Genomic DNA, 14,159 nt, shown 5'->3' on the forward strand with positions numbered 1-14,159 from the left:
AATTGTCAATGCTCACCTTGAAGTATGGATACCATCTTGGGCTTCCACGAATCTTGGGTGGAGTCTGACCAGATGGTCTCCTAATCATCTCTCCTCTAAGCTCCCCAATAGCAAAAAACACTTGCTTGAAGCACCTAGAGATGGTCTCCTTTGATCTCCTGAACGTGTTGTGAATGACCATGAACCTCTGGTTATGGCCAACAACATGAAGGAACATGACCACTTGCTCTTCCACACTGGTGTTGATGCTATCTTGTAGCAGCCCCCTACTCCTGAAGGTCTCGACAAGCCTGGCAAATGGTGATATTTTCATTCGAAGTATCCATAGAGCCTCGACGTCATTGCAGTTGTAGATGTAGTTCAGATTTTGGATCCTCTCTTGTTCCCGGGGAAACAATGGACCATAGCGGATCAAAGGTCCCTCAGCACGACGAATAGCTCTCTGGTGCATGAACATGACCCATGCCTGAATCACACTAATCAGTGCTGCTGCCTGGATTATCACCCTCATCCGTGCGTCCATAACCTACTCGACATCGATGATTCGTTCAGTGGGAAATCGATCCTACACCTAGCTTAGCGGCCTAACTACTGAGCTAACAAAAGGGAGGGGGGGTGCTGCTTACCGGCATTGGAGACAAGGACGGCGTAGGGGGAGCCATGGCACGGACTAGGTCGACCAGACGGTGGCCAACAGCAAGGGGAGCACCAGTTCTGCCGCAAACGCCGCCCCCTCTTCCGCCGCTGCCGCCGCCGCCTCTATCGCAGTTCTGAAATCGCAGCTGCCCCCGGTGGTGAGGCAGTAGAGAAGAAAGGGGGGCAGTGGCTATGGGTGAGCAAGTGAAAGGGGGGTGAGGCTATCTAGATTTCCATCTCCCGCCATCCCCACTCGCCCTCGCCTCGCTCCCGCCCGTGCGAGCTCGCGCCGCACTCAGCCTGGCTCGCGAGAAACTGCCGATCCGAGCGTTTCCAGCGAGCCAGGCTCTGGGCTGCTTTGAGAAGCGTGCGATGCAGGCCCAATAGAAAAACCAGGCAACCAAACAGGCCTCTCCCTTCTCGTGCGGGTCTGGTTGGGCTCGATGCAGGCAACCAAACACGCCTCATACGTACTATTGCTCCGTTTTGTTTTCGACGAAAGTTCGCCGCCAGATCCGGCCGCTCACATTCATTAATCTGACTCCGCAGATGATTCATCCAAGATGCATTACCAAATTTATTGCGATGCAACGATTGTTACCTTAGGTGATTATTAGTATGAAGTCTCTTGCTTTTCTAGAAGTGTTTAATCCTTCATTATCAAATTACGTTTGTTGAAACTCACATGGTGTCTAAGTTTCGTGTCATTTTCCTAACGTAACCATGTACAATAGCTCAAAGAACATTATGCAGCCTACTGCCACTACTGATCTGTTTGGGCGACTAAACCCGAGCTCCCATGAGCTCGGTTGAACAATACAAAAAATAAAAATAAAATCTGATTTTTTTTGTGAAACATTGAGAAATGTTTTGATAGCTTGCAAAATTTCATCACTACATGACATTCGTGGAAAATGTGCCACATGGTGATGAAATTTTGCAGTCTAGAAAAAATTATCTCAATATTTGACACAAAAAAAGGAATTTTCTGGATTTCTTTTATTTATTTTTTGATTTTTACTGTTTACCCAGCTCGGGGATCAGAACAGCCGCTTCCTCTGTTTGGGGCTGTTTGTGATATCAATTCTTTCCCATGTGAACTTCCAGTCTTCTATGCTTTGAGTCCTATTGTCTCTGCAACTTATACTGATATACCTCTTTCAGTTACTAACGAGTACTACAGATTGTCTGAAGAATTTAGTCGGGTGCGCATTTTTTGCCGGGCTGTGGATACACCAATTTCTTTCTCTGTCTCATTTAAGAACGCTCATGTACGTTACCTCTTAATTCTACCAACTTTCTTTTCAAATTGCAAGATAGTCTCAATTATACGAGTTAAATGCACAAAACCACCACATTCGTGTTATGATTAGTGGAAAACCATCGCTTTACGATCCGTGGCAAACTGCACCGCTCCGAAATTCTGATAGTGGCAAAAAACATTGAGCAAAAGATTGAGCTCATTTTGACGTGGCAAATCGGCCTCGTGGCGAGTCTGGAGACGGTGCAGGAGTAACGAGGTAAGAGGTCAATACGAGACATATACTCCCTCCGTTCCTAAATACTTGTCTTTCTAGAGATTTCAACAAATGACTACATACGAAGCAAAATAAGTGAATCTATACTTTAAAATATGTCTATATATCTGTATGTGTAGTCCATTTGAAATCTCTAGAAAGATACATATTTAGGAACGGAGGGAGTACTACTTATATATACAGGCATGTATAACATAATCATTGATACACATACACTGTCACATACAAGCATGCATAGTACATATGATATTTTCGAAAATGTATAACATAATCACTAATGCATTGGCATATACCAATTATTATGTAGCAACAAAATTAAATGTATTACGGAAATAAAATCAGGAAATTTCGGTCAACATAACATTGAAAGCATCTGAATCATCCATAACATGCCTAGCTTAAATGAAATTGCTAGTATTTTCTTTTTACAAAGAAGGGATCTCACCATCATGCATGACGGGTGTCGCGACCGAAAAACTGGGCAACACATGCCAGGTCGCGACATCGACATGCGAAGGGGACCTGGCTGTAGGGTAGATCAACCCCGTCACCACCCTAACCATGACAACCGGGCATATAGTCGTGCACGATGGCGCGAGGGGCCCGACGTCCGATGACAAGGAGGACTACACTACACCAGAAACGGCTAGACAAAGGCGACCATGAGCGATCTGATGACTCTATTTTTTTGACTCATTTTAAAGCTCATTTATTGAATCATAACTCCTTATATCATGTCTCATCGAGTCATTCATACCATTTGTATGTCCATATGCATGATTGTCGATTTGCATTCATTTTAACATGAGCATTTTAGTTTTTGTTAATTTGAGCTATATTAAAGAGCTAGTTCGATGAGGCGGTCCATGTAACGGTTGTTTCTGTTTTTCTTCTCAGATTTTGGTCTTTATTCTGTTTTTTGCATATTTGTTTTTATATATTTTTTGCATTATACGATGAACAATTTTTAATATATGGTGATTTTTTTACATAAACTGAACTTGTTTATAAAACACATACTGGTCAATTTTATAAAATATTCTTCTTTTTTAATAGATTTTCAAAATATGTAGCTCCTAAAAAGTATTGGCCAGTTTTTTTGGGTGAAACAATGACTAAAAACGAAGAGAGAAAAACATAATTCCGCTCGCAGGGAATGGGCCACCCTATTTGCCCTGGCTTTCACCAAGACCTCATCTATAGGCTCGTTGGCTACTTGGTTCTGTTCTTTTTACGAGCTCCTCCGTTGGCATAAAAGAAAATGCACACAGATTCGAAGACAGTTCGTGAAATCAAAAAATATGCACAATTGTTTTTAAATATTGCGGATTTTTAAATATCCTGTGACCTATTACAGTATTTGCAAATTTAGAAAATGTGTGTGAACGATTTTTTAATGATTTTTTTAAATGTGAATTTAGGAAATTTTCATGATTTTTTTTGTGAATTTAAAAAAATGTTCATTGGTTTTAAAAAATGTCCGCACCTTTTAAAAGATTCATTCATATGATAAAAATGTTTGTGAAGTATAAAAATGTTCATGAATTTTAAAAATAAGTACAACTTTTAGTAAAATCATGAATTTTAAAAATATCACGAATTTTTTAAAATGTCCACGAATACGAAAAAAAATGTTCAAAAACTAAAAACAATTCATGAATTTAAAAGTGATCACAATTTTGGTGATCTTAAATTTAGAAAAAGAAGAAGAAGAGAAAAATAAACAAAATAGAAAAACAGAAAATAGAAAATAGAAAACAAATATAAAAATGGAATACATCAAAGAGAAACAACAAAACCGGTGTGGAATGTCTAGAGCTTCCTAAAATAGGTGATGTTCCTGAAATAAGAAAAGAAGCACCGGGGTACACAGACCGAACCATTAGAGGAACAACACTTGCTACATGTGTGCATTTTGTATCAGAACACCTATATTGTACATGGAGAGTGTAAAATAGCATATCCCGTGAGTTGCCACATACATATTTGGTGATTTAAGTGTCGTTGGTTGAGTTAACTTCCCTTAGAACAACTCTTATCCATCCCCAAAGTTAACTTTTTAAGAGGTGCGCCATGAAGAGGTGTACGCTCGAGTACTCTCAATTCTCAAGGTGTGCTCGACCAAGCTGTAGGCGTGCGTGCTCAAGACGAAGGTGTTGGGTGTCATGGCGCGACTTATGGGTGTGAAGCATGTGTCGATTTTGGGGCCACAATTACCATCTCTACCTCCATTGACATCGATGCTTGATGATTTGGAAAGCTTGTAACCTACCGCTACATGGGAGGAAACCACCAGACTTAAAGGAGATGAGAGCATTGGGTTTAGATATCTTAAGGTATTCAATCAAGCGTCGTTTACAAGGCAGGCATAACGCCTACTTCAATTTCCAAACGGTTTGTGTGCTAGAATTATGAAGGCTAAATATTTCCCTTGTGGGTGTGTGCTAGACACAACCTTCCATCAAAATATGTTGCCAACTTGGCAAGGCATTCTGCATGGCTTGTACCTGTTGAAGGATGGTATCATTTGGAGGGAAAAAATTCCTGTGAGATGGTTCATATTTTCATAGATAAGTTGGACCCCCATGTGTCCTCTTTATTTTAGGTAAAAGGAAGAAAACTATATTGATGTGGGTATCTGAATTGTTATTGTGTCATCCCATGTGATGGAATGAAAACTTTATTGGACACACCTTCTACCCTCATGATGTGGAGGCACACCTAAATATTCATTTGTCATCCACTGCCTCCACATCTAAATATTCATTTGTCATCCACTGGAGGGGGTCACTGTGTCTTGGAATGAGTTTTTCACTGTAAGAAGCGTGTACGAAATGGCAATGCAACACAGTAATGGCATGCAATAGAGGTCAATCTAGATAGTATGGCGCCACAAGGAGATAGAAATATCTGGAAGTTAATTTGGCAATCTCACACGCTTCAGAAACTGGAAGTTTTTTCTTGGAGAGGGATGAAGAATGGTCTTGAGGTGTATACTGATAGAGTTCGTCGTCATTTGGTGTTATTCTTAGATGTGGCATATGTGGTTGTGAAGATAAGGATGCTTTCCACACGTCTGTCAATGCCCCAAGGTACACGCCCTTAGGTCTGATCTTCGAGAAGTTTGGCTTCTTCCTAGTGAGGATTTGTTTGCTAATACTAGACCAGAGTGGTTGCTCCTTTTGCTAGACATTCTGAATATTGATCATAGAGCTAAGGTTTTGTTCATGCTCCAAAGACTGTGGCCTCTAAGAAACAACCTAATATTCGGTGAAGGTAAGGCACCTGTCATAGATTTTGTCACCTTTCTCCAAAATTATGTGGCTAGTTTCTTGGATGTGGTAATGGCAAAGGTAAAGAATCTATGGGAACAAAATAGTTTTCATACGTAAGCATGAACAACTATAGTTTGGAAAAGCCATCAAGCTGGATGTAGTATGATTAATGTTGACATTGGCTTCGATCCTTGCTCAGCTTCAGGAACTATTTGCTAGGTGGTGACAGAGATATATCGCGTCTTGAAATCAACAGGGATGTTGTCCCAAGTTGTTCCACCATGGAAGAGGCGGAGCTTCAGGCGTGCATCATGGGGATCCATATGGGTATTGATTCCTATGTACCCTACATTTTCAAAGCTCACTGCCTTTACATATATTAAGAATTGCCTTAACTCCTCACATATGGGAAAATCGTCTTACATGAATTTTGAACATGATGATGTTGGATCCGTTGAAGAAGTCACTGAATTTCAAGACTATTCATATTTAACAGAGATGCTAATGTTATGGCTCATGGTTTAGCTCAGTTTAGCAAGAGTGGTTCTTGTATGGGTGTGTGTGTTGGCACGGTTCCTTCTTGCATGTTGGAATTGGCCAAGAACGATTGTAAAACCTTATCCAAAAAGATGCATTGAATGTCATGATGGTTGACATGACAACCTTCATCATTGCATATCGGCTTTCAACCATGAAGGAGCCGGTAATGATTATAATTTTGAAAGATGACGCAATTGTGGGGAAAGGAACACATGAGAACCTTATGGGCATCCCCCTTAGAGTGTAAGCTTCTATTGTAGAACATAACTTCACCCATTGCAAGTTTTTACTAGAAAAGACCATATGCCTGACTTCAGTAAATTTAAGGCCTTAGAGGTTTACAGCATAGGTTCATGATGGCGAGATCTCCATGTGGTAGGCCAACACAAGGATTCGGCCCAGCAGGCCTGAATGGACCGAGTCCATGCCAGGAGATCACTCGGCTAGGCCGGTATCATGAAGCCCATCCGGCTGATTTGCACCATAGTGTCCATCCGACTGTATAGGTAGTGGGCAATCAAAGCAGGCATCTCTTACGATGCACTCAAGGCATCTTCATTACTATGTAGTAATTCATGTAGTGATCATCATCATGGCATCAATACTACAACGTGGCTACAACCACTATACTCTTCATCCTCATCAGTTCCATATAAGGCGAAGACAAAATAAGATTTAAACAAGTTTTGTTGGGTAGATTGACAAGTCCAGATGGACACATAAGCACACCGGTGCTATAAATCATTGTAACCATTGTTCATACGGTATCAAAGCATAACCTGGGTAAAACCTCTCTCGAGTGAAATATCATAACTAGATCATCCACGTGCACCTTGCCTTACCAAAATTCCCCAAATCATGTGTATTGCAATGAAATCCCCACAACAGTTCAAATGCAAAAAACACAAATCCGGCTCAAAGGCCACGAAAGAACACATACCTCGATACAAACTCTGAGCAGGGTCCTCGGCTCGATAGTTGTAGTACACACACCCCAACACCAAATGAGCCTTGACTGCGACGCGCTTCGGTCTCCAGACCGCTCCTCGCCGAGCGCCACAGCATGGAGCCTAAGTCGCCGAGAAAGAGCCTCAAGGGTCAATGAGTCTTGGGGCTTGCTCGGCGGCCTCCAAAGCTGTAGAAAAAATAGCCTTTTGTATAGGCAGTCATTGAAGTGTATTCTAATCCCCTAGGTGAATTTTGGTAATCTGTGCCAACATATCTTAAGGTGCTAATGATTCATCAAGTATCTTTCATATTAGCTCCCAAATGATGCATCAAAATAAGATGATTGGTGCCCACTCAAAATCCTGTTAAGACAAGTGTTAGCCAAACTAAGGACTTAAATTTTTATTTTAGTGATCCAAGATCATATTGAGTCCATAGATACGACAATGCTATCAAAAAGGATAGAAATTGTTAAGCTGAGTTTCTTTCTCTATGTGTTGAAAGATCGAACTCAAAAGCCCTAAAAATAGCCTTTGGTTTCTCCACTGTATATCTACCACTTTTTGTAGTTTTTAGATATAGTCATTGCAAACGATAGATGAGCTCCCGAACACCTCCATCCGGAACCTCTGGAGCGCTTGTGCACTCCTTTGCACACAGTTCGGATTTTCGAGCGGACTTGCTTGAAATTGCCGAACGACATCCAGTAGTGTGTGCTAAGTGAGTCATTGGTCAGTCAAAGCCTCTAAACGACTTTAAGTTGGACCTTTCGAGCTTTTGAAAGTTTCTGCCTTTAGCGTTATTTGGAGATTACGAACTAAACCTCCGGAGCTTTCTAACTATGTTAAAAAGGTGTGTAAGGGTCATATTTCCGTTTCCGCCAATTTATACTTTCACCTGTCCCATGAATTGATGCAGAGGCCGGGGTCTTCCCCTTTCTCGAAAGAAAAAGAAAACTATCCTACCAGTTCACTGGAAGCAACACTCTTTCAAATCATATTTTCTAATATACTCCCTCCGTCCCGAAATACTTTTGGTCTATGAGTGTACTCCCTCCGTCCCGAAATACTTGTCACCAAAATGAATAAAAGGAGATGTATCTAGATGTATATTAGTTCTAGATACATTCATTTTTATCCATTTTGATGACAAGTATTTTCGGATGGAGGGAGTATATACTTATGTGGGAAAATTAGTAATTAAAAAAAGTCAAATTCTGAACATACTTTTGAAATAAAGTTGACCTTCCATTGTACTTGTAAGAAAAATTCCATACAAAAAAACTTGTTGACTTCTTCTTGAAAAAACAAAAATTCTGGCTAAAATAGTGTGAATAGCGACCTATAAATAATAGCAAATAAATTTTATTTTTTGCCCAAGTCAACACTGGATTTTTGTTCAAGAAAATTTATATACTAGTGCAAAAGAAAGTCAGGTTTATTTCAGAAAAACTTATAAACTTTTTTCACTTTTTTGTAATTATTATTTTTTCTCATATAGGGTGTATATGCACCAGGAACCAAAGGTATTTCCCAGATCATTCACCGCTATTGTTGGTCCATTCTGCAGCAGCAGTGTAACGTTCATGAAAGGATCCAAAGCACCCTGCAAAAACAAATGATTGGATGTAAAAATAAAAACCAGGATTAGAAAAGTCGCAACCTGCTCTCCAATCTCCATGACAGCTCCTTCGGCAGATGGGAGAAAGAATATCACCAGATACTCACTCCTCACCGCAATCCACACCTAATTTTTTTTTTTAAAACATCTGCCCCCCTTCTCCTTCTTCCACACTTTGAATCCGCGCTGCGCCTCGCTTCCTCACCCCCACCTTCGCCCATGCATGCGAAGCAGCAGTGCTCCATTACTTCCCAATTACTCCTCTCGCTCCCACCCTCTTCCACCTTCTTCCCTTCAATTGTCATTCTCAGTCCATCACTCGAGCCTAGCACTAGCACTAGCACTAGCATCATTTTCACCAACCTTCTACCCGTGCTCGGTAATCTTCTCCCCGCGTTTCTTGGCTCGCCGCGGAATTTTCATCGCGCCAACCACCGGCGGCACCATACCTTTCTTTTTCTCTCGTCTCACCGTAATCCTGAATTTTCATCACGCCGACACCGACACCGAGCGAGCCATCCACCGTGACCGCCCTCCACTTTCCCAGCGAGCAAATCCAATCTTTGCAACCACATTGTTGCACCCGATCACCCACCCGGATCAACTTCCTCCCCCCTCTCATCTCTTTCCAGCGCTGCCGTGTCCAGCATCTGGCTGTTTGCGCGGGAGAGTCCGATGATCTTTGCGGCCTGATTGCTCCGGGCCCGGCCAGAGATCCACCAGTTCGAGAGGAGCAAGAAGCTGCAGAGTGGTGGTGCCTTTGCTCGGGCAGCTCCAGTAAATGTCGGACTCGGAGCTGTCCCGGAGCACGGTGGTGTTCGGGCTCCGCTTGTGGGTGCTCCTCGCCATCGCCGTCGGCGCCGCCTCCGTGCTGCTCCTTGTCCTCCTCTCCGTCCTCTGCTTCCTCGGTTCACGGCGGCGCCGGCCAACCACCCCCGCCCACCACCTCCCCACGTCCGCGCCTCCGAGCAAGGATGCCAGGAAGGTCAACGCGCCCGAGGGCATCCAAGAAGCCCCCTCCCACGCCGCCGCCGCCGCCGCCGCGAAGATGCCGCTGGCGCGGGTGCTCCAGTCCCCCATAACGCCGCCGCCGTCGGTCAAGGAGCAGCGCATGACGTACCCGGAGCAGCCCCCGCAGCACAGCCACCGGAGCAGCGGGATGCCGTCGTCGCAGGGCAGCACCTGCGAGAGCGGGGAAGGCGCGGCCCCGGCGCACCACGCGCCCAAGGCGGCGCCGGAGGTGTCCCGCCTCGGGTGGGGCCACTGGTACACGCTCGAGGAGCTGGAGGCGGCGACGGAGATGTTCGCCGACGAGAACGTGATCGGCGAGGGCGGGTACGGGATCGTGTACCACGGCGTGCTCGAGGACGGCACGCAGGTCGGCGTCAAGAACTTGCTTAACAACAGGTACTTCTAATTACGTTTACTATTCATGGAACTCGCTCTGAAAAATTTACGGTAACTTGACATTGTCATCTCGGATGAAAGCGTTGTCAACGTGGAAAATATCATATTATGTCACTGTTTGTGAATTGCATTGGCTATGGATCACCCCGAGAACACCCTCACCGATTTGAATTTGAATTTGAATTTGTGGGTGCTCCAAAATGAATAGCCTCTATATGTGCCGGATGCTGCATGAGCTGCAGGTTGGGTTCAGTAATTAGTGTACTGGTTTTCCCTTATATTTCAGGTATGTTCGTAGCCAGTAGCTTCCGTGAGTTTTAATTGAGGTACACTTCATCAATCGCCTGGCTCAGGGTGCTCTACGCCGGAGCTGCCCTCGCCGCTCCGTGCCACCGGCCGGATCGTGCTCTTTAGCTCGCCGGTGAGACACCGAGCAACTTCCGAGGCTCGCCGGCCCTGGAGGCCACACGGCTGGTGGCGCTGCGCGCGGCCGTTGCCCACGTGATCAGTGTCGTCTGCTGGATTGCGTTCATCTTCTGGTCGGCTCTGGTGCCGGTGGCACCACCACGGCTTGTGGACAGGGTACACGTCAGGGAAATCGGCTGGGAGGAGTAAGTGCAGATGACGAGGTGGTGGAAGTGAGAGACGCACCGCAACTGCTCGATGAAATGCCCATGAGAGAGATATGATGACAAGGGCAGGAGAGAGAGAGAGAGAGGGAGAGAGAGAGAGATTGCCAGGTGTGCGATGACCTGTCGAACCCAGTCAGCACAGATACCGCTTTGGCCACGTCGAGGGACAAAAAATGTCTGGTTTGATAAGTTGAAGTGCAAGTTTCCCGGATTGGGGGTAAAGGGACAAAACATTAACTTGTCGATCAGTTGGCGACTAAAAATAGGTTTCTCTTCAATATATATGTTCGAATTTTTAGGACCGGCTTGGATTGGTCAATGTGTGGATTTTTGTTTTCATGACTTGTTAGGGGGCAGGCGGAGAAAGAATTCAAGGTTGAGGTCGAAGCAATTGGCCGTGTTCGGCACAAGAACCTTGTGCGCCTTCTAGGATATTGTGCCGAGAGGAATCAGAGGTATTGTCTCGTATGTGTGTGCGCATTATTCGATTACCTTGCTGGGTTATAGAATCAACAATTGTTGTGGTGATGTAAATGTTGCTCATATGGTTGGTATTCTTAGGATGCTTGTGTACGAGTATGTTGATAACGGCAACTTGGAACAATGGCTCCATGGGGATGTTGGACCTGTAAGCCCCCTTACATGGGAAGATAGGATGAAGATCATACTAGGGACAGCAAAAGGGTGGGTGTTGCTCAGCTTGGATAACTCTTATTATTACTGACGTTTTGCCTAGTCATGTAAACATCTCACACTTTGTAGTGTAGGTTAATGTATTTGCATGAGGGGCTTGAGCCGAAGGTGGTTCACCGGGACGTCAAGGCAAGCAACATCCTTCTTGATAAGCACTGGAATGCTAAGCTCTCAGATTTCGGACTTGCGAAACTCTTAGGCCCAGAGCGAAGTTACGTAACTACACGAGTTATGGGAACTTTCGGGTTAGTTTTTCTGCATTGCCTGCACCTATGGTGATATTGTAATGTGGGATGAATTAGTGGTTACTAATTTGTTGTTGATCATTGCAGGTATGTTGCTCCAGAGTATGCGGGGACTGGGATGTTAAATGAAACAAGCGATGTATATAGTTTTGGGATCCTTGTCATGGAAATAATATCTGGTAGAGTACCAGTGGATTATAACAGGCCACCTGGAGAGGTTAGCTATTGATGTGTCTTTGTATAGCCTTATGAGCTTGTTAATGCATTTTTACTGAACTTGTTAGCTGCATTTATTTCTATAATTAAACATTTTCAGGCAAATTTAGTTGATTGGCTAAAGACAATGGTGAGCACCCGAAACTCTGAGGGGGTTGTGGATCCAAAGATGCCCCAGAAGCCTGCCTCTAGAGCAGTGAAGAAAGCTTTGCTCGTGGCGTTGCGATGTGTGGACCCTGATGCTTCCAAGAGGCCAAAGATTGGACAGATCATTCACATGCTTGAAGTTGAGGATTTCCCCTACAACAGAGATGTAGGTCAATAAAGGCATACATTCCTAATCTGGATTTTCATTTTATCTGGACATTCACAATCGTAAAGACATTGAAACATATGAATAAGAAGACATCATCTTATTGCTAATTTCAGGAACGTCGAGGCGGTAGAGCTCCAACGAAGGCAAGGTTGCCCGGGAAACCGACTAACGGAATAGATGATGGCGAAATTGATAACATTGGGGACCATGACCAACCTTTCAGATGGAAAAATACAATGGCCTAGCCATTTGTTCAGTTACCAAATCATGTGGAACCCCATGTTGTAAATAGGGGCAATACCTGGTGAAGCCGCAAACTGTCATTATTTTAGTGTCAGCCATGGAGAACATCACATCATATGTATATGTCATCAAAGGAACGCGGCAGCGGTAGTAGTAATCCTTGATTATTTATCCAATTGGAGATGTTTTTACATGATAATGTCGTGATCCTTTTAAGTTAACAACAGAATGATAAAGCCCTCATACGGCCTTTGGTTAAAAACTGGCCAGCGTTTGTGACTTGCACTGACGCCGACACCATTTAAAGAAGCTTCACATTTGAAGAAGTTTGACTTAAGACAATACCAAACCTTCACTTAATTTGGAACTGTGGGGGTACTTAGTACTGGAGATCAAAGAAGAACGACCAAAATGTGAAGCTGGTTGTTCAGTGATGGCGTCTACATCTAATCCGGGTTTCTTTTTCCTTTTGTTGCCTTCTTGTTCGAACATGTGAGGAACTTTGGCCAATGTGGTTAAAAAATGTGATTATTCGTGTGCCCGTGTACAAATAACCATAAGATATTTCTCGTTTGAAGGGCATGATCATTTCTAGAGTTACTTCTAAATTAGTTCATTTCTAGAATTTCATATTTTTGGAGTTTATAAAGTCAGTACACCCACTGTTCTAAATTGATTGGAGCTGTAGATATGTCAGAAGTCAAACTTGTTTAACTTTGACCAACGGTACATGAAAATATCCTGAAATCTATAAATCTAATATAAAAAATACGAAAATATATTTTATAAAGAACCTAATGAAACAAATCTGATTTTGTAGATGTTAATTTTTCTGTAAACTTGATCACATTTAAAGAAGTTTGAATTAAGACAAAACCAAACCTTCAATTAATGTGGAAATGGGGGAGTACTTGGTACTGGAGATAAAAAACGAAGACCGAAATGTGAAGCTAGTTGTTCAGGGATGACATCTACATCTAATCCGGTATTTTCCTTTTGTTGCCTTCTTGTTGGCACATGTGAGGAACTTTGACCAATATGGTTAAGACGTCGATGTACAAAATTAAAAGAAATAGATGGTGCCTGCCTGGCATCCATGTCAGGGCTATAATTCCCAGAACACAAAAGCTCTTTCCAGCTGAAACAAAATGTCAGCTGATATGTCGTGACCGAGACTGGAGCTTTTCTTAATGCAGCACGCATGAAGCATTGCACATGCAGTCTAGAATCATCGTTTGACAAACCTGCAAACTGCCAACAGCAACATGTTCAGATGTTGAAGCTTAAGAAAGAATATGAAACCAATGATGCAGAGAGCCTAGCCAGCACGATGAGTACAGCTTGGCCAAGATGCAAACGAGAGAGGGAGAGAGAGATGCAATGCTACAGTGAATACAACAATAAGAATGAAAAAAATCTTCTTCCACTATGTTGCACAAGCTGTACATCTGTACCGACTTTTTGTTACAAGTTTTCTTTTGCAGAAAGGATCAAATCTATTGTAAAAGTTCATCGGAAGTACAAATCAAACATAATAAAAATTACATCGAGATTCTGAGACCACCGAACGATCACTACTGCCGTCAGAACGAGCCGCCGATGAGCCGCTATCCTACCTGAGCCGACTTGACCTTCTCGATGACAACCGGAAAGTCTTCGTGCACGTGCCCCTAAGGACCAGCACCCTGGAGCCGTAATCGTCGTCGATGAAACCTTGCATAGATCTAAATCACCTAACATCAAATCTCGCCACATGATGAAAAACCCTAACCTCGCCGTCCTAAGGACTCGGCGGGAATCTATGCTGAAGCTTCGTTGACTACGTCCAAACGGATGAACTCGAGGAGGAT

The 14,159-nt window shown here is 43.4% G+C and overlaps 1 protein-coding gene across 1 annotated transcript; it reads left to right on the top strand.

Annotated features, from left to right (window-relative positions):
- Window positions 1-8,735: 8,735 nt before the first annotated feature.
- Window positions 8,736-12,500, top strand: LOC123044088 (probable serine/threonine-protein kinase At1g01540). The gene is made up of 7 exons (XM_044466725.1): window positions 8,736-9,964; window positions 10,947-11,051; window positions 11,158-11,280; window positions 11,364-11,534; window positions 11,622-11,751; window positions 11,851-12,063; window positions 12,180-12,500. The coding sequence occupies exons 1-7, from the start codon at window positions 9,339-9,341 to the stop codon at window positions 12,309-12,311; spliced, it is 1,500 nt and encodes a 499-aa protein (XP_044322660.1). The 5' UTR covers window positions 8,736-9,338; the 3' UTR covers window positions 12,312-12,500.
- The last annotated feature ends 1,659 nt before the right edge of the window (window positions 12,501-14,159 follow it).

Source organism: Triticum aestivum, chromosome 2B (genome assembly GCF_018294505.1).
Source record: "Triticum aestivum cultivar Chinese Spring chromosome 2B, IWGSC CS RefSeq v2.1, whole genome shotgun sequence".
Taxonomy (NCBI): domain Eukaryota; kingdom Viridiplantae; phylum Streptophyta; class Magnoliopsida; order Poales; family Poaceae; genus Triticum; species Triticum aestivum.

Excerpts from the sequence above, each read along its gene's own strand:
- LOC123044088 (XM_044466725.1), top strand. The coding sequence starts at position 9,339 with ATGTCGGACTCGGAGCTGTCCCGGAGCACGGTGGTGTTCGGGCTCCGC. Across the intron at positions 11,052-11,157 it reads TGTGCCGAGAGGAATCAGAG|GATGCTTGTGTACGAGTATG; the intron begins GTATTGTCTCGT and ends TGGTATTCTTAG. Across the intron at positions 11,535-11,621 it reads CGAGTTATGGGAACTTTCGG|GTATGTTGCTCCAGAGTATG; the intron begins GTTAGTTTTTCT and ends TGATCATTGCAG.